The sequence below is a fragment of the Caretta caretta genome, chromosome 1 (genome assembly GCF_965140235.1).
Source record: "Caretta caretta isolate rCarCar2 chromosome 1, rCarCar1.hap1, whole genome shotgun sequence".
In the NCBI taxonomy this organism is placed as follows: Eukaryota; Metazoa; Chordata; order Testudines; family Cheloniidae; genus Caretta; species Caretta caretta.
The window spans coordinates 324,393,122-324,419,896 of record NC_134206.1 but is presented as its reverse complement, the minus strand read 5'-3'; the positions used below and the strand labels follow the sequence as shown (position 1 = coordinate 324,419,896).

The 26,775-nt window shown below is 40.7% G+C and overlaps 1 protein-coding gene across 7 annotated transcripts in view; it reads left to right on the top strand.

Annotated features, from left to right (window-relative positions):
* Positions 1–26,775, top strand: part of CPNE8 (copine 8) — a 290,234-nt gene that overhangs the window by 242,063 nt on the left and 21,396 nt on the right. For 2 of the 7 annotated variants that reach the window (XR_007354650.2, XM_048836290.2), the window contains 3 exons: positions 3,482–3,584; positions 21,771–21,828; positions 26,651–26,724. Coding sequence is in view for 4 of the 7 variants with exons in the window: in XM_048836290.2 (XP_048692247.1) it covers positions 3,482–3,584; positions 21,771–21,828; positions 26,651–26,724 (235 nt within the window). In the remaining 3 variants the exon portion in view is untranslated. Of the gene's footprint in view, positions 1–3,481; positions 3,585–14,941; positions 15,002–21,770; positions 21,829–26,650; positions 26,725–26,775 lie in introns of those variants that run through there. The other 5 variants (XR_007354651.2, XM_048836293.2, XM_048836289.2 and 2 more) reach the window with 4 other exon arrangements.

The window sequence follows — 26,775 nt, the reverse complement described above, 5'->3', positions numbered from 1 at the left end:
TGTAGGTCCCTGTTCAGGGTAGACTTGATGTTGCAAAAGGTGGCTGCTTCTGTTGCCAGGGGAAGGTCATCCACATATGCAAATTTGCTTGGAGGCATGTCACTCTTGTAAACATTGAAAAGCATCAGTGCGAGTACTGAGCCTGTGGCAGTCCATTGTTGAGGAACCAGAGTGAACTGACGTGCGTTGCCCAGGTGGACATGTAACCACCTATTGCTCAGCATCATCCACAGTAGCTGTAGGGTTTTGTGGCAGGGGATGATCCTTGTGAGCTTTAGCATCAGGCCTTTAATCCAGACTGTATTGTGGGCTGATGGCACATCTTCAAAGGTTGTGCTGATCTTAATTTTTTTCTGGAATCTTTCCTTAATATGTGTTACAATCACCTAAACATGGTCGCAACAAGTGCATTTAGGCCGGAATCCCACTTGTTCTTTGGGGTTCATTGACTCAGCAAGAAGACTGATTCTCTGAAGAATAAGTTTGTAGATAGTACACAGGAGTGATATCAGCCTATAACTTACTAGATCATCAGTCAACTTGCTCAGCTTGCATATGGCAATGACTATCGCCTCCCGCCAGGCTTTTGGGATACATCCAGATTCCATGGTTTTGATGTACTGTTTCACCAGCCATTGGAGTCCCCTGTGGCCTAGTTGATGAAGATGTGACTGATTGCTGCGACAGTGCTACTGTTGAGATAATATTCTTAGTTCCTCCCGTGCTGTCATAACAAGTATTTTAGTTAGTTAACACCTGCAATGTACTACTTTTGATTGAGTTGTGCCTTGTTATGCTATGAACTTCCTGAAAACTTAATTTCATTAACCATGTGACCATGAGGCCCAAGAATAAATGTATAATTGCATAGCTCAGAACTTTTTCCTTACTTTTGTAAAATGCAAGTGAAAAACTAGAGTTACAAAGAACTATTTTGAATTGTGCTGGTAACTGGGAGTTTTCCTTGAAATTACTCAGTGTAGATTGCTGATACATCTTACATTGTATATAATGTCCTATATATAATGTTTGCATTGGACTTTTACTCCCTGAGCCAGTGGAGTAAGGAATCTAAGGCTTCTTTCTACACGTGCCTCTTTTTAAATGAGTTGGCCCATAAATGGTTTTATTTCCAGTACTAATTTATTTTAGGAATTACTATGTTAGCTTAAGTGTACAGAGTAAGTAAAATACTTAGTTTCAGGATAGTTCATTTAAACAGCTACTATTCCATGGTAGTAAAGAAAAGGCAGATTGCTAGCCATTCTATTTGAACAGCCTACTTGTAAAACTGAATTGACGATCTAAAACAGCTTTATATTTTGAATCCTACACATTGTTTTTTCAGTTTGTAAAAATCTACAATGACAAGACCAATGGTTATAGTAAGGAATATGCAGCTACCACTTAAACCTCTGCAACTGCTTTTTCAATTGTTTTTATGCCATTGCAGAAACCCTTTGACAAACTGTCATTCCTGAGAAACAAGTCCATTCCTGAGAAAGCTCTTTCAACCCAGGTCTCACACACAGAAATGCTTATTGTCAGTTACATTAAGCAGTACTAAAGGAAAAAGATATAATTTTCAGTGTCTTCAACTTGTAGTAATCAACTAATTTTGACGAATGGTATTTTCCAAACAAATAAAATGTCAGGTCCTTAATCCAAAGTGCTTAGATTTAACATAGCAAAAACAAAAGCAGTATGGAGGGGATGTGGGAGGATGAAGGTTACAACAATGAAAGTTCATGAGACTAGTTTAATTTTGAATGCACATCCCTAGTTCTTGTTAGGATTTTTTAAATATAAATTAATTTAATATACTACATTTATGTACATTTTAAACAATGAAGACCAGGGTAGGAGATGTAAAAAATACATTTTAAAAAATCACTCTGGATACTAGTGAGTGAAATGTTGTTCCACATATATATATTACTTCATTTTTATAGGACTACTTTGTGCTATTGTATGGGCTCATAATCCACATGGGACCAACTATGAAATTATGCATTATGGTGTGACAGATAAATAACAGATGCCCAGATCATACCCTCCCATGTTAAAACCAAAAGGAGAAGTCCCTATGGAAGAAAATCTCCAAGGGGATGCTTCTGCAGAGTTCTCCTTTTGGGGAGAGAGCAGGGTTTACCTCTCATGAAAATGACAGAACCCTAAACTTGGCAGAACCCCGAGGATCTCTGCATTCCTACACCTTTACATTGACTTTAATACTGATGTATCCCTGGTAGCCTGGCTCATCACACTACCAGTGCCTCCGTCTGACCCAGTGCCCCCAGGTGGAGTGGACTCATCAGAAGAGGTAATACAGCCTGGAGAGTATACTATGTTCTTTGGAGATTCCCCATTGGGGTATAGGAGGGATGATGTGCATCTCTTCTGCATCCTCCCTCAGTATAGCCCCTATACCTGGCGAGACTTCTGAGGGGAGAGATGCTTCCGTGAAGGTGACTGAGGCCTGATTTCTAAATAATATTAGGGAGAGCTTCACACAGAAGGTTCCCTCTGTGTGTTGATCTAGGGCACGTGATTTGGACCAGGTAATTTTAGCTAAACAGATTCCTGAGCAAATAATTTAATTGTTTCCCTGTATCTCTTAAATAAAGAAAGACTATAAAGTAGAATAAAACAGTGAGAGTCTGTGTGTAAACTATTGTATGTAGTGCCTTATATATTAACTTGTAAAATAACCCCTAGCTGCAGGCTGGAGCAAGGGATATTTACTAGTTATGGCATTCCATACTGAAACTGCATCATACTCTTATTCTTGATGCAGATTCACTGTTGCCAGTTCTGCTACCCAAGAAAAAGTGATCATTTTGGTATCTTCTGCTGGTGAAACTTGTGCATAATCCTCAGAGGTGGATCCAACACAATCTTCACAGGTCATGTGGGGATGGCTAATTTCAGGGGTTAGAACTGCTGATGCAGAATATAGCAAACTGTTGCATATGACCCAGAAACATTCCAGGTGTTTAACAAGATCTTCATATCGTGTGCTGATTCCTAATTATTTTAAATGCACCATAATTATATTTCCCCATTAGACCCCAGCAACTACCTCCATAGTTCTAATAACTCCCTAATAACTAATACAGTTCTAAGGCACTGCCAGATACTACATTTTCCATTCTACCTCTGCTGCTGTAACCTATCAACAATATACTTCTCACACTTCATTGATTCTGCAGCCACAGAGAACTTTGTTCAGTTGCTTCTGCAGATATCTATTAACACAGTTATCCTACATACCACAGTTACTTTGTTAGAACATATTCGGCTAAAGGCAGAGTTGTCTGTTTTAACTATGAATGCTTTTTCTTTGGGGTGCCTAGCAGAGACATTCAGCATTACTGTTTTAAGCAATTGAATTGTAAAAGTATACTTTGTCATCTTAGTCTGTTTGTGTACAGGTTTTCTGCTGTTATAATTTTGGTCTTTTTTGTTGTTGTTCTTTCAGATATGCTTCCTCAGTAAAAGATGGCTCCCAGTATTTTGTTCTTCTCATTATTACAGATGGGGTTATTTCAGACATGGCGCAAACAAAGGAATCTATAGTTAATGTAAGTTCTATTTAAACTTGGGTTTCTATATTTTATAAGCAGTATATTTCCTGGTCTTAATATTTTGGACAGTAAACTCTTCTTTTCAAATAATAAAAATTGCCAGGGATAAAGGCCAAATGAAACTTAACTGTGAAATCTTAACTAGCTTTATCAAATCAGTGCTTTGAGGAACTTGTGGTCTTCTAGCTGATACTATATATTGATTGTACAATCTAGAAATAAATGACTTCTCAGTCCTCTTTATGTCAGATGGTCTTTGGAATGGGATGTTCTCCATCTCTGTACAGACCCTTCTGGTCTTAAAATCTGTGAATGAAGACCAGATCTTTACTATAAGCCTGGGCTCAGGATGAACCCTCAGGAAAAATGCCTTTCCAGGATTATTTGCCTCTGAGTGGCATGTACTGCAGACTCCAGCTTTCCTTTTGTAGCATCTTTTTAAAGATTTTTAGCTGAAGTCAGTTTCTTCATTGGTTTTGAAGTTTTTCTGCTCAAAACTGCTAAACTTAAAAAATTATTTTGACTTTCTGAGAAGGGTTTGAAGGACAGCACCTCTCTTCCCCTCCCTTCTCAGAAATGGCAGACAATAGCAGGCTGCAGAAACTTAGCTCCCACCTGATGTGTGAGCAAGATCTACATCAACACAGATGAAATTGCCTTTGCTGAGATAAGGGCAGAATAAGTGGCCTGGAACCAGATGTATGTTTTTCAAAACCCTTCTGCTTCTCCCCCAGACATGGGACACCTATTGCTATAGCTTCCAGAACAAGCAGGAAAGTTTCCCTGGAATCTCCTAAATCTCCGGGCAAGACAAGTTTCCCCCATAGCAACGAGGAGGATGAAATTCCTGCTTTTAGCCGGCACATAAGCAAGATCTGTGCTGAGAGAGTTTAAAAAGCCACAGAGCAAGCCCCTTCTCACTAGCGGTTTTACCTGCAAGTCCTCATGTGCCTTGAAACGTGCCAGCTCCTGTGACCTTTCTGAAACTAATAAGTCCATTGTCTTCAATGCCTGCAGCCCACTCCTCATTCTGTGTGGATGGTCCCCACACAGCCCAAACCCAACAGCAGCTGGTGAAGTGATTCAGATCCTCTTGTCTGTGAGATACACCTACCTTCTCTGTCCTTCTAGCCTCCAGGGGTCCCACGCAGGCCATAAAGTGGCTACTGTTTTCTGAAGGGATACATGCAGAATACATTCCTGCAGACTGACCTTTCAGTCTAATGGTAGTGCACTCTCCTCTTCACAGGGTTCCTCCCTCTTTCTCTCAGGATTTTTCCCAAGGAATGGTGAACAGTATTGCTCACAATCAGATCCTAAAGGGCCAGCGCAAAGTCTTAAAACCTTTCATGAGAGAGTCTCCCTCTTGATCCTGTAAAGAGAAGGAGAAATCTCTGAAGCTGGGGCTTTTTGCAAGATCCCTCAGAGTCTCAACTAAGCTTCCCAGAATTATGCACAAATGAGGATCTAACTTCAGAAGTGGTTGTGGCTTTTTTTAAAGTGGAAACAAAACAAAAACAAAACTGTACAAAACTGAAGAAGACCTTTGAAATTCTTTCTCACTTATTTAATGAGGTGATATTTTATGATTAAAGTGGAGTGGAATTCCCTATCAAGACCTACTTGTATCTAAGGACTAAAGGGTCTTCATTACTCTGTCAAAGGTTAAGCCTGCTGCAACCTCTTTAGTAAAGAGTCACAGCAACCAAGGAAGTATTTTTGCCAAACTTATCAAAAGAATAGGAGCAACATTCAGACCAAAGTTGTATAAAGCAGCTTCACTCCTGAGAGTATTGGCCGCAGTTTTTTATTGTGGCTATCTATGCTCTGCTGGGAGGCAATTGAGAGCATGAAAAAAGAAATCTGCTTTGAATTAGGTTTCCCTAGCAGCTTTTTCAAGTGATGTTTCATTTGACTGATTTGCTGTACATTCAAAAATTCCAAAGATGTGTCTTGGGGGCAACTACGGCTCCATTTGAAGAAACTGGAATTGCTGTCTAACATCTGATTATCCTTCCAAATATTTTGTTGATCAGTTCTTTGGGGAGTACTGAGACAAAGTTGTCGCTGAGGCTTTAGAGAAGGAATAAATCCCTCCTTCCTTCCAGTGAGAGAATCTTCAAAGTACCATACCTCAGCAGATGTTCCATTTGATCCTCCTGTTCCTCTAGGTTCGAGCATAGATTACACAGAAGTTGGACATTGCTGCCTTTCCTGAGAGTTGGAGAGGATGGGATTCTCTGGAAAAACCATCCACTCCCAAAAGCATCTCTTGGGGTTGTCCAAGACTGGGAAGATCCCCCCGCCCAACATCCCCTAAGGAGACTTCAGGGTGGGCCTTCACCTGGGAATGAGCAACATCAGAAAACAAATACTTGAGATAATCAAGGAAAGATATTCAATATAACTTGCTTGTTGTCCTAGGGACAAGTTTATTCTTTACTCAAAATAAATGAATAAACCAACACTATGAGAACCTTCGAAGCATCAGAAGATGAAGGGTGCAATAGACCATCTCCTACATACTGGAATATAGAACCAATTCTGTGGAGAGCCAAATCTTTTGGAGCGGTTACAAGATTCCACAAGATTCTTTGTCTTGCAAAGAGAATTGTAGAATGCAACCCATTCAACAAGCCCATACAGAGATCAATATTCCAGGTGGAAATACAGTAGAATCTCAGAGTTACGAATACCTCAGGAATGGAGGTTGTTCACAACTCTGAAATGTTTGTAACATCAGTACAGATACAAGAACTCAGGTAGGGAGAACATATCTGGATTGCTATGTGATCTTTATATGATGAGAGTGTGAATGTTGCCCAAAGAAGGTGACATGGAATATGACCTGTCTCATGACAGAAAGTGGAAGATTCTAGAGCCACTGGTTAAATAAGTGATGTAAGGCAGAAGCTTTTGGTTTTGTGGAATATTGGTCCACCTTCTATAGGCACAGGGGTTTGGATGGCTTCCACCTCACTAGAAGGGGGACCAATCTCATCAGGACAGGCTGGCTAGAATAGTCAAGAGGGCGCAAAACTAACCACAAAAGGGGAGGGTAAAAAGAGGGTAGGTATGAGCACTCAGCACAAAATCGAGATGTTAAGAACAAAATTAATCAAGAAAAGAACATGTATAGGCAGTTCAAGAATTTTGTCTCTTCACCAGTGCTAGGAGCCTGGGTAACAAGAGGAACTGGAGTCATACATTTATGAGAATAAATTAAATCTAGTTGATATTACTGTAATCTGGTAGGATGATTCTTGCTATTCAAATTTTAAAATCAGTGGTTATAACCTATTTAGGAAGGATCAAGTGGGCTAAAGGGGAGTCGAAATGGCACTCTGTCAAAAATGGCATTAGCTGTTTCTCACTCACTGATAACTCAGAAGAAAATCTTAAATGCATATGGATCAATGTCAAAATAGATAAAGCACAAGATAGGGTATTGGTGTCTATTACAGACTGCTAAATCACATTAGGAAACAGGATGACCACCTCTTTAAGCATTTATCTATAGTGTGTAAGGAAAAACCTGTGTGATCGTGGGGGAATTCAATTTGAGTCGCTCATTTTGGAAGTCTCATGCAGCTAGTACTAAAACATCCTTGGAATCTCTGAACATAATAGATGATAATTTCCTAACTCAAAAAGTGTTACAGCCAACACAGGGAATTCTTTATTAGACCATGTCCTAATAGATGAACAGTAACTGATCACAGAACTAAAAATGTTAATGGTAGCTTAGGTACAAGCGATCATGACTTGATCACAGTTATAATGTACAAGTTGAATAAAGTCCAGACCAATTATATATATACTTGGTACTTTAATAGGGCCAAGTTCACAAAGCTGAAAGCAATTATGAGCCAAATCAGCTGTGAGGAAGAATGTAATCAGAAAAATGTGAATGATAACTGGTAATCAATTAAGAACACTTTACTAGATGCCAAAAAAAACAACTTCTTCACAAGTGAGTAAGAAGATCTTATTGGTTAAAAAAATTCCCTGGTTTAGAGGGGAAATGAAGGCAGCTATAAAAAAAATAGAAAGAAGAATATAACATATGAAAGAAAGGGGAAGTTCATAGTGATGAATGTAAACCAGAAGTTAGGAATTGTAGAAAACTGATACAGAAAGCTGAGGAACAGAAGAAGAGATCTATGGCCAGCACAGTTAAGAACAATAAGGAGTTGTTTAAATAGGAATAAAAAATATTTTGAAAGTGATATTAGTCCATTAGATGAAAATGGCAGAATTATCAATAATAATACAGAAAAGGTAGAAGTGTTCACTAAGTATTTCTGTTGTGCATTTGGGGGAAAAAACAGATGATATAGTCTCATCATATGGTGATGACAGCACTCTTTCCATTCCACCAATATCTGGAAGACATTAAACAGCAGCTACTAAAATTAAATGTCTTTAAATCAGCTGGTCCAGATAATTTATATTCAAGAGTTTTAAAAGAGCTGCCTGAGGAGCTCACTGGACCATCAGTTTAAATTTTCAATAAGTCTTGGAGTACTGGAGAAATTCCAGCAGACCGGACTGAAAGAAAACTAATGTTTTCCCTTTTTAAAAATTGGCACAGCAGGGTGACCTGGGTAATTATAGACCTGTCAGCCTGACATTGATCCTGGGCAGGATAATGTAGAGACTGATACAGGACTCAATAAAGAATTAAAGGAGGGTAATAAGAACAGGAGTACTTGTGGCATCTAAGAGACTAACAAATTTATTAGAGCATAAGCTTTCGTGGGCTACAGCCCAGTTCATCGGATGCATAGAATGGAACATATAGTTATATATATATATATAGTTTATATATATATATATATATACACACACACACACACACATATAGAACATATATATATATACACACACACATACAGATAAGTTAGAAGTTACCGTACAAACTGTGAGAGGCTAATTAGTTAAGATGAGCTATTATCAGCAGGAGGGAAAAAAAACAAAACCCTTTTGTAGTGATAATCAAGATGACCCATTTAGACAGTTGACCAGAAGGTGTGAGGATACTTAACTTAAGGAAATAGATTCAATATGTGTAATGACCCAACCTGAAGCAAATACTCACCAGCAACCACACAACAAAAACACTAACCCAGGAACCTATCCTTGCAACAAAGCCCGATGCCAACTCTGTCCACATATTTATTCAAGTGACACCATCACAGGACCTAATCACATTAGCCACGCCATCAGGGACTCATTCACTTGCACATCTACCAATGTGATATATGCCATCATGTGCCAGCAGTGCCCCTCTGCCATGCACATTGGCCAAACCAAACAGTCTCTACGCAAAAGAATAAATGGATACAAATCTGACATCAGGAATCATAACATCCTAAAACCAGTAGGAGAACACTTCAACCTCTCTGGCCACTCAGTAAAAGATCTAAGGGTGGCAATTTTGCAACAGAAAAGCTTCAAAAACAGACTCCAATGAGAAACTGCTGAGCTTGAATTAATATGCAAACTAGATACCATTAACTTGGGTTTGAATAGAGACTGGCAGTGGCTGGGTCATTACACATATTGAATCTATTTCCTTAAATTAAGTATCCTCACACCTTCTTGTCAACTGTCTAAATGGGCCATCTTGATTATCACTACAAAAGTGTTTGTTTGTTCCTGCTGAGAATAGCTCCTCTTAACTAATTAGCCTCTCACAGTGTGTATGGTAACTTCTAACTTATCTGTATGTGTGTGTGTACGTGTGTGTGTGTGTATGTATGTGTGTGTAATATATATAATTACTGTATGTTCCATTCTATGCATCCGATGAAGTGGGCTGCAGCCCACGAAAGCTTATGCTCTAATAAATTTGTTAGTCTCTAAGGTGCCACAAGTATTCCTGTTCTTTTTGCGGATACAGACTAACATGGCTGCTACTCTGAAAGGAGGGTAATGTAATTAGTGCAAATCAACATGGGTTTATCGAAAATAGAACCTGTAAAACTAGTTTGATATCTTTTTTATGAGATTACATGTTTGACTGATTAAAAGTAATAGCGCTGACATAATATACTTGGTATCACATGACATTTTGATTAAAAACTAGAATGATATAAAATTAGTATGGCACACATTAAATGGATTAAAAACTGGCCAGTTGAGAAGTCTTGAAATATAATGGTAAACAAGGAGTTGTCACTGAGCAGGTGTGTTTCCAGTGGGTCCTGCGGGATTGGTTCTTGGCTCTACACTACCTAATATTTTTGTCAGTGACCTGGCAGAAAACATAAAATCATCACTGATAGTTTGCAGATGACACAGAAATTAGAGGACTGGTAAATAATGAAGAGGAAAGGTCACTGATTTAGAGCTGTCTGGATCACTTGACATACTAGATGCAAGCAAACAATATGCGTTTGATAATTGCTAAATGTCAATATGTACATTCTGGGAACAAAAAAGGTCGGTGAAACTTACATGACGGGGGACTCTTATTCTAGGAAGCAGTGACTCTGAAAAAGATTTGGGGGTCATGGTGGATAATCAGTTGATTGTGAGCTCCCCGTGTGATGTTGTGGCCAAAAGAGCTAATGTGAACCTGTGATGCATAACCCAGAGAATTTGAGTACTTCTGGAATACTGTGTCCAGTTCTGGTACCCACAATTCAAGAAGGATGTTGACAAATTGGAGAGGGTTCAGAGAAAAGCCATGAAAATAATTGAAGGATTAGAAAACATGCCTTATAGTGAGAGATTCAAGGAGCTCAATCTACTTAGTTTAACAAACAGAAGGTTAAGGAGTGACTTGATCACAGTCTGAGTATCTACACAGGGAATAAATATTTAATAATGGGATCTTCAGTCTAGCAGAGGAAGATATAACATGATGCAATGGATGGAAGTTGAAGCTAGACAAACTCAGACTGGAAATAGAATCATAGAATCATAGAATATAAGGGTTGGAAGGGACCCCAGAAGGTCATCTAGTCCAACCCCCTGCTCAAAGCAGGACCAATTCCCAGTTAAATCATCCCAGCCAGGGCTTTGTCAAGCCTGACCTTAAAAACCTCTAAGGAAGGAGATTCTACCACCTCCCTAGGTAACGCATTCCAGTGTTTCACCACCCTCATAGTGAAAAAGTTTTTCCTAATATCCAATCTAAACCTCCCCCACTGTAACTTGAGACCATTACTCCTCGTTCTGTCATCTGATACCATTGAGAACAGTCTAGAGCCATCCTCTTTGGAACCCCCTTTCAGGTAGTTGAAAACAGCTATCAAATCCCCCCTCATTCTTCTCTTCTGCAGGCTAAACAATCCCAGCTCCCTCAGCCTCTCCTCATAACTCATATGTTCCAGACCCCTAATCATTTTTGTTGCCCTTCGCTGGACTCTCTCCAAATTATCCACATCCTTCTTGAAGTGTGGGGCCCAAAACTGGACACAGTACTCCAGATGAGGCCTCACCAATGTCGAATAGAGGGGAACGATCACGTCCCTCGATCTGCTCGCTATGCCCCTACTTATACATCCCAAAATGCCATTGGCCTTCTTGGCAACAAGGGCACACTGCTGACTCATATCCAGCTTCTCGTCCACTGTCACCCCTAGGTCCTTTTCCGCAGAACTGCTGCCTAGCCATTCGGTCCCTAGTCTGTAGCTGTGCATTGGGTTCTTCCGTCCTAAGTGCAGGACCCTGCACTTATCCTTATTGAACCTCATCAGATTTCTTTTGGCCCAATCCTCCAATTTGTCTAGGTCCTTCTGTATCCTATCCCTCCCCTCCAGTGTATCTACCACTCCTCCCAGTTTAGTATCATCCGCAAATTTGCTGAGAGTGCAATCCACACCATCCTCCAGATCATTTATGAAGATATTGAACAAAACCGGCCCCAGGACCGACCCTTGGGGCACTCCACTTGATACCGGCTGCCAACTAGACATGGAGCCATTGATCACTACCCGTTGAGCCCGACAATCTAGCCAGCTTTCTACCCACCTTGTAGTGCATTCATCCAGCCCATACTTCCTCAACTTGCTGACAAGAATACTGTGGGAGACTGTGTCAAAAGCTTTGCTAAAGTCAAGAAACAATACATCCATTGCTTTCCCTTCATCCACAGAACCAGTAATCTCATCATAGAAGGCGATTAGATTAGTCAGGCATGACCTTCCCTTGGTGAATCCATGCTGGCTGTTCCTGATCACTTTCCTCTCATGCAAGTGCTTCAGGATTGATTCTTTGAGGACCTGCTCCATGATTTTTCCAGGGACTGAAGTGAGGCTGACTGGCCTGTAGTTCCCAGGATCCTCCTTCTTCCCTTTTTTAAAGATTGGCACTACATTAGCCTTTTTCCAGTCATCCGGGACTTCCCCGGTTCGCCACGAGTTTTCAAAGATAATGGCCAATGGCTCTGCAATCACAGCCGCCAGTTCCTTCAGCACTCTCGGATGCAACTCGTCCGGCCCCATGGACTTGTGCACGTCCAGCTTTTCTAAAAAGTCCCTAACCACCTCTATCTCCACAGAGGGCTGTCCATCTCTTCCCCATTTTGTGATGCCCAGCGTAGCAGTCTGGGAGCTGACCTTGTTAGTGAAAACAGAGGCAAAAAAAGCATTGAGTACATTAGCTTTTTCCACATCCTCTGTCACTAGTTTGCCTCCCTCATTCAGTAAGGGGCCCACACATTCCTTGGCTTTCTTCTTGTTGCCAACATACCTGAAGAAACCCTTCTTGTTACTCTTGACATCTCTGGCTAGCTGCAGCTCCAGGTGCGATTTGGCCCTCCTGATAACATTCCTACATGCCCTAGCAATATTTTTATACTCTTCCCTGGTCATATGTCCAACCTTCCACTTCTTGTAAGCTTCTTTTTTATGTTTAAGATCCGCTAAGATTTCACCATTAAGCCAAGCTGGTCGCCTGCCATATTTACTATTCTTTCGACTCATCGGGATGGTTTGTCCCTGTAACCTCAACAGGGATTCCTTGAAATACAGCCAGCTCTCCTGGACTCCTTTCCCCTTCAAGTTAGTCCCCCAGGGGATCCTGGCCATCCGTTCCCTGAGGGAGTCGAAGTCTGCTTTCCTGAAGTCCAGGGTCCGTATCGTGCTGCTTACCTTTCTTCCCTGTGTCAGGATCCTGAACTCAACCAACTCATGGTCACTGCCCCCCAGATTCCCATCCACTTTTGCTTCCCCCACTAATTCTACCCGGTTTGTGAGCAGCAGGTCAAGAAAAGCGCCCCCCCTAGTTGGCTCCTCGAGCACTTGCGCCAGGAAATTGTCCCCTACGCTTTCCAAAAACTTCCTGGATTGTCTATGCACCGCTGTATTGCTCTCCCAGCAGATATCAGGAAAATTAAAGTCACCCATGAGAATCAGGGCATGCGATCCAGTAGCTTCCGTGAGCTGCCGGAAGAAAGCCTCATCTACCTCATCCCCCTGGTCCGGGATGAGATGGACTTTTTTAACGATGAGAGTGATTAACCGTTCGAAAAATTAACCAAGGGTTGTGGTGAATTCTCCATCAATGACTATTTTTAAATCAAGATCGGATGTTTTTCTAAAATATATGCTCTGTGAATTATTTTGGGGAAGTTCTATGACCTGTGTTATACAGGAGGTTTAGATTACAACAGTTCTGGCCTTGAAATCTATGAATCTACAGTCACTCCTCCATTTCCAGCAAATGATTCTTCAGAAACGTGGTGTGTATACAACTGCTAAAAAGACAGAAAACATTCAGCATTGCTAAGAGAGGTAGACTTGTTCATGTCCTAGGTCGAAGTTCCCACTCTGTTCCTCAGGGTTTTCCACCAAGAAGGAAAGCCCAGATTGGCTGGCTTATCAAAGCACACTTAGCACCAAGGTCAGCTTCGTGTGTATCACAGGCCAGGTTGGGAGCCTATTGATGAAATTATTCGCATTCAAGTCCAATTAATATGTCTCTTCGTTTTCCATGTGAGGAGGAGAGACTCTGAAACCGCTATTCCTACTTACATGCCTCCAGCTTTCACCCAGACCACACCACGCGATCCATTGTCTACAGCCAAGCTCTACGATACAACCGCATTTGCTCCAACCCCTCAGACAGAGACAAACACCTACAAGATCTCTATCAAGCTTTCTTACAACTACAGTACCCACCTGCTGAAGTGAAGAAACAGATTGACAGAGCCAGAAGAGTACCCAGAAGTCACCTACTACAGGACAGGCCCAACAAAGAAAATAACAGAATGCCACTTTCCGTCACCTTCAGCCCCCAACTAAAACCTCTCCAACGCATTATCAAGGATCTACAACCTATCCTGAAGGACGACCCATTACTCTCACAAATCTTGGGAGACAGGCTGGTCCTTGCCTACAGACAGCCCCCCCAACCTGAAGCAAATACTCACCAGCAACCACACACCACACAACAGAACCACTAACCCAGGAACCTATCCTTGCAACAAAGCCGTTGCCAACTGTGCCCACATATCTATTCAGGGGACACCCTCAAAGGGCCTAATCACATCAGCCACACTATCAGAGGCTTGTTCACCTGCACATCTACCAATGTGATATATGCCATCATGTGCCAGCAATGCCCCTCTGCCATGTACATTGGTCAAACTGGACAGTCTCTACGTAAAAGAATAAATGGACACAAATCAGATGTCAAGAATTATAACATTCATAAACCAGTCGGAGAACACTTCAATCTCTCTGGTCACTCGATTTCTGATCTCAAAATGACTATCCTTCAACAAAAAAAATTTCGAAAACAGACTCCAACGAGAGACTGCTGAATAGGAATTAATTTGCAAATTGGATACAATTAACTTAGGCTTGAATAGAGACTGGGAGTGGTTGAGTCATTATACTAAGTAAAACTATTTCCCCTTGTTTATTCCTCCTCCCCGCCCCCCCCCCTCCGCCCCCCATTCCTCAGATGTTCTTGTTAACTCCTGGAAATGTGCTGGAAATGGCCCACCTTGATTACCACTTCAAAAGGTTTTCTCTTCCCCCACCTCACTCTCCTGCTGGTAATAGCTCATCTTAAGTGATCACTCTCCTTACAATGTGTATTTTTTCATGGTCTGTGTGTATATAAAATCTCCGCACTGTACTTTCCACTTTATGCATCCGATGAAGTGAGCTGTAGCTCATGAAAGCTTATGCCCAAATAAATTGGTTAGTCTCTAAGGTGCCACAAATACTCATTTTCTTTTTTCTGAAACAGAGGCTTCAGTCTCTATCTCGGAAGTGGGCTAAAAGGCCTCCTTTCAGTGGCTGAAGGCAGACAGGCTTAAAGTAAGGATGGTTAATAAGATTATGAAGGAATAGGCCCCAGTCATTGTAATGACCTTCTTATTATCCCTAAAGGCCAGCTATCCTGAGGAACCCTTGGAGCTGGACCCCCCTGAGGACACCACCCTGACCCAGGTACCTCAAGAGGAGGAGTCTGGAAGTAGCCTGGGGGCAGCCGACCCTAGTCTGGCTGCAGCACTGCCAGAACCCATGTCAGTTTGTTGCGGCCAGGATCCCCACTGACTCAGCAGCGGGTCTTCTGCTACTGCTAGGGCCCCAGGCTGGGACGCAGTGGAGTGGGAGGGCCTGCGTCCCCCCTGCCACCCAACTCTCGGGTGGCAGTCTCCCCCTCTCCCAGGCCCTTTGGAACCTAGGGCCTGGGCCTACTGTTTCTATACTGTTGTTGCTCAGCCCCCTGCCTGAGGGCCTGAGGGCCTGACTCACCATTACCCCGCCCTGACCTAGGGCCTGGGCTTACTGTGGTATTTCCACCTTCACAAAGGCCACAGAGGACAACTCCTGTGGCTGAACTAATTCCCCGCAAGACCTATTCCCCAATTTAGTGAGACGGTGTGGTTCCCTGTCGCCCCGGAGAGAGACACGCCCCGGCTAACCTCTCTACAATTGACTTAACGCAACTTTGAAACTTTACTAAGCAGAAGAAAAATGCTGCTTTTAACCATCTTAATTTCAATGAAACAAGCACAGAAACAGTTTCCTTACCTTGTCAATTTTTTTTAAACTTTCCCTTTATTTTTTTTAGCAGTTTACATTTAACACAGAGTACTGTATTTACTTTTTTTTCTTTGTCACTGCTGCTGGCTGATTGCATACTTCCAGTTCCAGATGAGGTGTGTGCTTGACAGATCAGTTCGTAACACTGGTGTTCATAACTCTGAGGTTCTACTGTAGTTGCTATCACCAATATTAGGAGTGGCTTCTCCCCAGCCTCACATGCGTGGGGTCCTGGAATTTTTTTCTGGTGCCTGTACCCAAGGCGACACCTCACTGTGCAATGCATAGAGGTGATAGCCTTTGAGAGAATCAATGCTAGTACTAGCTCGCAAAGAATGTAAAATCCAATACACAAGGGATATTTCTTCAGAAACTACAGTTAATTTTGATTTCAGGATTATGAATCAACACTCTATTCTGTCAAGGACTACCGTCTTCCCTGAGGACAGCTTGACTTTACTCTTATTGGAACAGTGGGAGGTGGTGGCCATTTTGAAAAAGGATATTTCAGTTGAAGGCACCAGTGGCCTTAGTTCCATTAAGAATAATAGGAGATGGCAGCCATTTTGAAAGAGGGCAGTTTTTGATGTAATTCTCTATTGAAGAATGTTATTTGTCAGCCCCTTCTGAAGAGAAAACTTTCAGTTATTGAGAATAACAGCACAAAAGGAACATTAATCCTTAAAAAAAAAAACCCTAACTACATGGGAAGTTTGAGGAGTCTGTTTTATTCCATTATTAAGATCATTTGAGGCAAAAAAAAATAACCTGACATCATCATCGTCCTCATGGCAAATGCCAAAGGGATGTGACTTCCTTGCCAATCAATCACCAACCAGAACAATCTCTGGCAAGGTGCTTAAGGTGGTCCGATTGTATATTCAGTTTAAGACCATCACTAACAATCTTGTTGCGCCAATGAAGCTTTTGGTGCTTACGTGATCACCAGCCTTGCAGTAGCATTCCTTGCTACACACGCTTTGGAATTTATTGGTCTTCCATTCTTATAATATGAGCATACCAAAACAGTGATGATGATGGAGGTTGCTAGTTTTGGCTTCAAATATCCTTGTTTCTGATCTTGTCCTGCCACTTGATACGGAGTTGCTGATAGGAACAATGGGAACTGAAAATGTCAGTCTGGTGTTCTTCAGCCTTTCTCAGCACCAACAGAGCTGGTAAAACTGTGGTTCTGTATATCAAATTTGCTACGAAGCTGTGGATCTATAGAACCACAGTTAATAGACTGACAAAGGGTGTTACGCTTCTTAGAGGACCCATTTAAAAAGGAATTTTAACTCAAAATAGTTAATTGCTCTTACTTGGAATTTCTAAAAAAATTCATTCTATATTCAAAAAATAAGTGCTGTAATTTTGAGGATATGCTGTATTTTTCATATGTAACAAAGTGTTTGAATCCCTGGTTGAAGTTCAAAATTCAACCCAACCTTAACTATGGGACCACAAATGGTGATTTCATAAATCTCTACTCAAATTCAGAATAGTGGCAAGATGCATCATGGCAGAAAATACTGAAAACCTTTTTTTAAAAAAAAGACATTTTATATTTAGTCTTGTTTCTTTATTAATACACTTCCACTGATTCTTATTTATAAGTTGATTCTTGAGTGTTGGAGAAGGGTTGAAACATTTGTGGGGAAATGCTGGATGACTTGGTGCCTTGCCTTTAAACATTTGTTGTTGTGTACATGCTGGCTGTGTTGTGGACTACTGATGAGTGCAAACATGGATGGCTTGACAGCTTGGGACTGCCCTTCTCTCCCAGATAGTCTCTGGGAAGGTACAATCCTTGCTTCCTTCCCACTGCAGGCACGGAGTCTCTCCCCACAACTACTGAAACCACTTTCTTGGTAGCTACAGGGGTCACCAGATATGAACACTAGCTCTCATGGAGTCTTCTCCTGTACCAGATCCTTGGCCCCAAGTCCAGGAATTGCCCCTGGATGCCCTGGAGCTCACTTTCTCATCAATGCCCTTTCAGATACCTGAACTCTTTCTCTGGCTGATGCAGCTGCATTGTTTTACTCTCACTCTTTCAAGCTAATTCTCAGATATACTTGTTCCATTCCTCAATCCAGGCACATGATGGCCATCCTCCACTAATTTATAGCTCCTCATTCATCTTAGACACTGGGTCCTCCAATGGATCAACATCTGAAGTTGTTTTGACCCTTCACCAGTGTTCCCTCTAATTTTTTACATCCATGTGCACCAATAAGGAGATAATGTGTAGTGAGAGTGCAGCCGAGGGGTTTGGAGTGTGGGAGAGGTCTCAGGGCTGGGGCAGAGGATTGGGGTGCAGGGTGTGAGGGCTCTGAGGTGGGGCCAGGGATGGAGGGGCTTGGGGGTGCAGGCTGTCCCGGGGCTGTGGTGAGGAAAGAGGACTCCCCCAGCTCCTCTTTTGCTGCAGCAGCTCCAGGGCCAGGGGAGAAGCGCCTCTCACCGGCTGCAGCAGCCCCGGGAACGAGGAAGAGGCACCTCTCCCTGCTGCGCTGCTCTTGATAGCCTGCTGTGTGGCCACGCGGCTGCACAGCTTAGAGGGAACTTAGCCCTCCCCCTATGAGGTCTGCCTCTAACTCCCTTTTCCTCCCTCTCCTCTGGAAATGGAGGCTTGGCCACTTGGAAGGCAGAAAGCAAGGGGTGAAAGTACCAAACAGTCCCACAACCACATTGATTTATTCTCTGGGCAACTCCATGAGCATATCCCTAAATACTTTATCCAGCTGTCTGATAGAAGTGGTTGAAAACTGACCATATTAATAGAGGGATTGGAAGGAGAGGAAGAAGATGGTTTACTGGTTTGTGCCCAAAGCAGTTTCTTCCCCTTTGAGGTGAAACTGCAGGGAATGAATGGCAGCTTACACCTGTAAAGGTGGGGGATGATGGTGGGGATAGAGCACTCCTGCCAGCAGTCAAAGCCCACACTGTCATGACTGCTCCATTTTCCACTTCGCATTGGGCCGTGTGTGGGGGTGAATGAGCAAACAGAATGCCTGCAAAAAATGTTGCTGCAGAAGGAGGAGAGTTCAAATGGTTCTTTGCTCCTTCTCCAGCTCAGCCTAAAGGTTGGGAGCACAGCTCCTTCCCTCCCTCCCAGCTTCTTAGAGCTAGAGGAATGACCTTTGGTCCAGCCTGACACCAAGTTGGGCATCCATCCAGGTTAAACAAAAAAGCATCAAACCCAGCTCAGCTGTCACTACCCTGTAAAATGACTAAAAACAGTTATTTTGTTTCAGTAATTAATAGTTCCAGTCAAAACATGGTTTTATGTTACAACAGAGTCTACAATAATAAAACTGCTTTACACGATTGTGGAAATATAGCTAAATGGCTATATCTTTAACCTGGAGTAAGTGAAATGTTGGAGATATCTATACTTTTTATTTTTATGGAGCTATGTTAATTTTTCTGCCTGGATTCTTGAGAATAAGATTTTATTACATTTATTTAATCCATTTGTCAACTTGACAAAATATTCTGAAATTGAATTGCTATTGGATAAGCTTTTTTCATTAATTACTAAAAAAAATATCTATTTCTTGGTGTAATAAGACAATGAAGTTCATGAAGTTCAAGCAGAGTATATTTCCAGTGGTTTAGGTATACATGATGTTTGCATGCACTGAGCATAATCTTTCTCATTACTGGTTTGTCACATGCACTGTACTTTGATGGAAAACTATATTAATATAGTGTTAAAAGTTGCAACATTAAGTACTCATTCAGGAGATGCCAAATGGTAAGGTTGCATTCACAAGCTTCACTTCCCCCTCTTATAGGATTCATACGTGTAGCATCTTGTAGTACTGTGTACTGCTTATGTATACGAGATAGAGTCCATTAAAGTAATTTATATTCAAGTTGCAATTCACAAGATTGTAATAAAAATTATAGGATATTTTATTTATGAAATATATCTAAATACATTTTATAATGCAGTAACTATATAGTTGCACTAAGCAGTGAAAGACGTACTGTATATACTGAATGTATGTATAATGCAGTTACAGTTTAATTACACTGCAATCATATTTTGATAGCTACAGTTAACTACTGGGCTGATATACTCAGTACCCTTTAATTTAACATTTAATACATTATCCTGTAATTACTTTGTGTGACAGGGTCGGACCAGATGGCTAAAGGAGAGTAATAGAAGGCAGATATATTAGCTCCAGGCTAAGTAGGTCCCTTTTCCCTGGGTAAGGTAACAGGGAAGGTTCCAGAACAATCAGGAACCTTCTGGAGACCATTAAGACAGGCTGATTAGAACACCTGCAGCCAATCAAGAAGCTGCTAGAATCAATTAAGGCAGGCTAATCAGGGCACCTGGGTTTTAAAAAGGAGTTCACTTCAGTTTGTGGTGTGCGTGTGAGGAGCTGGGAGCAAGAGGCACTAGGAGCTGAGAGTGGGAATGCGGACTGTTGGAGGACTGAGGTGTACAAGCATTATCAGACACCAGGAGGAAGGTCCTATGGTGAGGATAAAGAAGGTGTTGGGAGGAGGCCATGGGGAAGTAGCCCAGGGAGTTGTAGCTGTTGCACAGTTGTTCCAGGAGGCACTCTAGACAGCAGCATTCCACAGGGCCCTGGGCTGGAACCCGGAGTAGAGGGCGGGCCCGGGTTCCCCCCAAATCCTCCTAACTCCTGGTCAGACACAGGAGGAGTCGACCTGGACTGTGGGTTCAGAAAAACGGCCAAGCTGAGGGCTGCTGTGAAGCTCCAAGGCGAGGAAATCCACCAATAAGCGCAAGACCCACCAAGGTAGCGCAGGAACTTTGTCACATTTGTTATACTTTTTACATATATATTCCTAATACATGATCCTATAACCAGAAGGTTAACTACCTAGATTATACTTTATAATTACACTGTAACTGCAGTCATTTCCTGGTATCTTAGCTGTCTACCATATTAGGTATAATTCACAATGGTGCACAGTATTAAGTAGCAGCAAAAATTTGCTGATAACTCTGGCTGGTAATATGACTTCTCTTTTGTAACTGACAATTTCATTGACATGATCTATATTATACAAAAAAGTCAATTTCAGATGTAGTAATTTAAGGAAAATTTGTTGTCTTCAAGAATTGTGTCTGCTGTGTTAAAATTAAATTTGTTTGTCATATTTTCTTGCTAAAGTAAATTAGCTCATGGAAAGCATTGTAAAATAAAGAGTGACAAATGGCAATGGAATATATGAAAAGAAAATTATGTGTGTTTCAAAACCAACTTGCTCCCTACAATTACTATTATGGGAAATTGTGCATGTATGATTTGGGCCAATATACAAGTTCTGCTTAGAATGATTTTAAAGATTTCAAAGTTTAGCAGTATGTCCCCGTAAGGAACAATTGTTAGTTCTGACATTTGCTTGATGGATTTTGGTTGTCTTCGTGCAACTTGCAGATGTTTTGTGCTTCCATCGGGGAAAGGGAACCTAAAATATTTATGACATTGCCTCTGTGAATTTACAAATATTTTATTCACATAAAGCTGTATATCATCTATCTGTTTTTATAGAATAAAAAACTTGAAGTATCTATTCATTTTAAAAGCTTTACCTTTCACAATTTTATTTTGTTACTCATCCTATTTTCTTTTTTCTCATTCTCTGGGCTAATTGATTTAATTAACATTTCTTTTATGGGAGAGATATAAAGTCTTATTTCTGAGAGGCCTCAAGAATAGAAATAGTACATGTGCAAGTATCTTGAAATTCTGTGTACTTTACTGTGTGTATTAATTAAGTGTCAAGTTCTGCCTTTGGATGTACATTTGCAACTCTTATTTGCATTGATTAATAAACTGCTATAGGAATTTTAGTTGTGCACTCTTAATATGCCTTAATAGTGTTTGTTGCATTTATTCATATTTTTTTATTTTATCTGAATCATAAAAAGACAAATTATGGGGAATAACAAACCAAAACTCTAAAGAACAAAATGATCAACTATCATACTATCTTCATCCAAGATTTTATATAACTTAAAGCAGACAACTTACATGTATTTTTCTTGGGTAATTTTTCCTTTCCTCCTCACAATATAAGGAGCTGTAAATGCTTTTTGTCCAACTATCTTTCAAGTCCAGCATAATATTTGCAGATTATACTGTGTATTAAATCTGTTTTTCTTTCTGTTTTGAAGGCATCAAAGCTTCCAATGTCAATAATTATAGTAGGAGTTGGACCAGCAGAGTTTGATGGTAAGTGTTCTGGTGTCAGTATGTTTTTCCTAAAATGCTTATCCCTTATATTTCAATAATATATGGCTCTTCAAATAAATTCTGTGCTTTTTAAAGAACAGCATAATATGGAACAAGCTATGAACAATGTTGAAGTTTCCAGCTGACTTGATTGATAGCTCAACATGCTTACAACCCTGCATGTGGAGTTATATTGCCCCTAAGAACACCTGTTCAGTTCACAGAACCATATGTGGACTCTTCATTTATAATGCTCCACAAGCTGTTATGTAAAAAGAGAAAAGTGGGTATGCTCAAGAAGTTTTGCTGAACAGATAGTTATTTGTGCAGTTTCAGATGGCTGGTAGTATTGACTGTGTGCCTGACCTTTCTAACAGCAATAACCAAAGAAATAAAAGAACTCTGAGTAAATTTAAGATATTATCTAGATTATATTTAATTTTCATATAATGTGATTATATTATCTCCGCTTGATTTTGGACTAGCATAATTTAGCAACAGTGTTGGGAGACTAGTATAGTGTGAACAAAAAAGTTCCAAAATTATTTTAAAATTCTTCCAAACTTTTAGAGCAGAATCCTGACTCTTGATCCCCAGACAGGTACAAAAAACCCTAAATGCAGCCAAACAACATCCAAGCTGTAGAGAGGCCACCTGATTGGGCCTGCACTCCCCCAGCATTCTACAAAGTTATATTCTGTGGCAGGTATCAGCACTTCAACACAGAGCTGGCAGGGGAAGAGCAAGAAGTGTCCAGTTGGTCTACAAATATGAGGCCTATTGAACATCATCCCTTGACCCCTTAGAGAGCCAGAGAACAGGGGCTACAGTTACCCTGAGGTTGCAGTTGTAGCTCCAGAAAATGTTGACCTATATTTAGGCTTGGCCGAACTCGATGGTTACTTTTTTTGTATAATTTTAACAGAAAATATCAGTTTGTTTTTAAGCATTTTTTTCTCTGTTTATCAATTGTATTTTCACTGTTGCGTAGAATTATGGGGTTTAAGCATTTTTTTTCTTTTTTTATCTATTCGAATTTTCATACTTGCAGTAAATTAGAGGATGGTCAGACAAACTGTTGCGGTCAGGCATAATTATTCAATGACAGTAGATGTTGAGATTCAAAAAGTTAAAGCTTGATAACCATTAAAACAAATTTTCAATATCAGATATCAAAATATACAAAGTAAATGTCATTAAATCAAATATTAATATGTTCTCAAGCAACATTTTTCTTACTTTGCCTGTCTGTAAAATTTGATTATCAATGGAAGTATTATTTTTATTTGGTTTATGTGTGTGTGGTGAAATTGACATTTACTGATTAAAACATCTAGTCCTTCCATGTCTGCCTATATTTGTATAAAATGGATATGCTTTCATTTGTCTTCAAGCAAAAAGAAGCCATACTTGCAATATCTACAATACATAAAAAGTGTGGCAAGTTAAAAAGTGACCATCGCTAACAGAGAATGTATTTATAATCCTCTGTCAGAGGATCAAAGTAATGGCCCTATTGGATCAGTCCAATGGTCCAATTAATGCCATATTCTATCTTAAACTCTAACCAGTACCAGATGCATTAGTGAAAGGTGCAAGAAACCCTGAAGCGGCCAATAATGAAATAACCTGCTCATAGGAGAAATTTTGTCCTCCATCAGAGGTTGGCTTATACCCGAGAAAGAGAAAATAAACCTAGGACTCAAGTCCAATAATGAAACCAATAAAACAAGACTAGAAAAAGTAGGGGTCAGCAGAATAAGGTACCTACTATCAAGTTTCACACAAACTGAGTGTCCAGAAATAACAACCCCATTTTTACCTCCATGCCAGTCCTGGAAACACTGATCCAGTGGTACCATTGGGCACCACAAGGATCAAAATACATGCCCTGCAGGAGTTGTAATCCCCATGCACCTTACTAAACCATAGGGCAGTGATGAATACCTGGGTGTCTACATGTGGACTAACAGGAAACATTACACCATTTTTATATTGTCTTTTAATCACTCAAAAATTTGCTATGAATCTTGAAAAGGGCTTCCTGATATTAGGTGGGGATGAGGATTAGACCAATTTAAAAAGGAGGATGTATTGTAGCAGGGCACTGATAGGCTATTCTGCTAAGAGAGGGAGTGTCTTTCTGTCCTGAACTGGAGGAAACTAAGTATTTTTCTTCATTTTCTTTAGTGCCTAAACAGCGGGGGAGGGAGGGGCGAGTTGAAAACAAGAGTCTGCTATTAATTAGCCAGCAGATGAATCTCCAGAGCATTTTCTCCCCGCAAAAGAACTTGGGAACCATCAGTTACAGAACTACGGGCAGTTCTCTCAAATAGAACCCACAAACGTAAATAAAATTTACAGCTATGAGTAAAAATTGATAAGCCAATGCTGTGGGCTGATCAAAGGATAGAACTAGAGCTGTCCAAAACGTGGGTTTTCTGGATAGTGCGCAATTGATATTTCAGAGATTGGATTCATTCCAAATCAGACCAAAATCAAATTTTTCAAAATTTCTTATGAGCCAGAAATCCCCCAAAACACTGAAAACACCAGCACACGGTGTTTCCCAAACAAAATGTCCCCCGAGACCAGCAGCTCTGACTGAGATTGACACTATCAGTTTCACCATTATTATCAGCAGTGGAGCTGACAAGAATGTCAATTTCAGTCAGTAGCTGCTCGGCTCCCAGAGTCTATATCTGCCCCAGAGCCACACCATATAGACTTCTTTGGACTCAGGGCTTCCAGATGCCTGGGCCAGCAGGCTCCCTAGGCTGCCCACTTGGGATTTGGGCAGCCCAGGGAGCCAGCTAGCCCAGGCATCTGGAAGCCCTGAGTCCAGGGCAGTCCACATGGCAAGGCTGCCACAGATCCTGGGAGCCCACCCTAGGACATCCAAGCTCCCAGCACAGCAGCCAGGGGCCTGAAGGCCAAGAGCCTCTAGGGTTTCCAGGCTTCCAGCTCCACAGAAGTCCACATGGTAACGCTACCACAGACCCTGATAGCTGGGAATCCTTGGTCCCAGAGCAGTCCATATGACAGAGCTGCAGACCCTGGAAGCTGTGGGGCAGTCCACAGGGTGGGTCTGCCTCAGAGCCACAAACCCTGGAAGCCCACGGTCCCTGGTCCTGGGGCAGTCTGCATGGTGGGGCTGCTTTGTTGTTATGGTCCCTGGAACACCAGGATCCCCAGTCCCAGGGCAGTCTACATGGCAGGGTTGTCCTGGAGCCTTGGAGTCCCAGCAACCCACTAGGTGAATTGGCAGGGAACCTTACAAGGTCCAATAGAACACTGTCTGTGAATGATCAAAAGTTCATTGAACTGGACTTGCTTCTGTAAGACATTTCAGGTTTGAAAAATAGTACATTTCCTTTCAACCAGTTCTAGATAGAATAACTTGCAAACCAAATTATATCCAGAACGTTGAGTATTTTAAAGACTTCAGAATATGGTGCATCTCATTAAAAATATAACACTTGTACAATTAGCTTTGAAACTGTTTTTTCAATGCATCTATGTAGAATAGATGTGATGCCACAAAACTCTAACTTGGAGCTCAATTCAGTGGATGGCACAAAGATCACAGCACTTCTGATGTCTTCTGGAAGTAGTTTACAAAAAAAAGTAACTTATGGTTGAAGGAAAAAAACTTCTAATCTTCCTAGACTTTAGTACTATGACCCGGCAGAGACGAAAATCGTTTACAAAAAGTATCTAATCACTTATGGTATTTTACTTCAGTTTTGTTATCAGCTAAGCTTCAGGTGATATATACTGCAGTGATAGCCTCAGCAGTGAAACTGATGGAAAAAATCAAAAAGGAAAAAATGAATGTCTGAAGAATCAGAGGCAGTGGATTTGCACAGGTGTCACTTAGAGCAGATTTTGACCTGCAGAACTCTTATTACTGGTTCTGATGCACAAGAAAGAAAAAAAATCAAACTTCAATTTATATTCCAGGTTGAGTTCATGGGAGAAAAAAAAAATTACTTGTAAACTAAGTACATTTTGCTCTCGAAATCATTGAGAGACCATAAAAGTGTAGTGCCATTTTTAGTCACTTTTTAGAATAGAAAATCACTTTAATTTTTCTAATTCTATACATGTGGAGTCTGATTGTTTATTAGTGTGGTGCAGATATTCACATTCAAATCAGTTATGACCTGTCAAATTAAAAAATTAGGTAAGGAATTTATTCAGTGTTTACATAAAGTGTTACACAATCAATTTACTATCATAATCTTCAAGAGCTTTTTACTACTAGACAATGGCAGTCATTACATTTCCAGATATAAGTTTGAATCACTCCTGCCTCATGCCATACCGAAAGATGTCAAAGGCTAAGGAAAAAGGTTTCTTTATCTGAGAGAGAAATAGAAATAATTTGTGAAATTTATTTTATCAATAAAGTTCAGTTAATTGAAGGAATGGGAGTTAGAAGAGAGTCCCACACTCAAATTTGGGTATTGGGCTACAGTGCGACTGTGTTACTGCGACTACAGAAAATGTTGGGGTAGGATTTAAGTGATCCAAAAAGTTTTGTACTGGCTTTCCATACCAGGGTTTATTTTGTGCTAAAGAAGTAAATAAAACTATAAAGATAAGAAACAGATTATTCCGTGAATGATAGGAGAGTGCAAATTAACTGTTGTACCTTTATACATTTTGTATAAAGGAGGATCTTAAGAGGTGCCTTAAATTAATAGAAAGAAAGATGACTTGTTGCTCTGGGTTCAGAAGGATCTAAAATTTCTTTTTGATAACATAGTTTTGTTGGGTGGCTGAAATGGCAAGTGGATAAACTACTTTTTTTTTTAAGCTATGGAAGAATTGGATGGTGATGTAGTCAGAATCTCCTCAAGAGGAAAATATGCAGAAAGGGATATTGTACAGGTGAGAGAGAAAAATTATTACTAATGTGCATTGATAAAAATAAAAATAGTT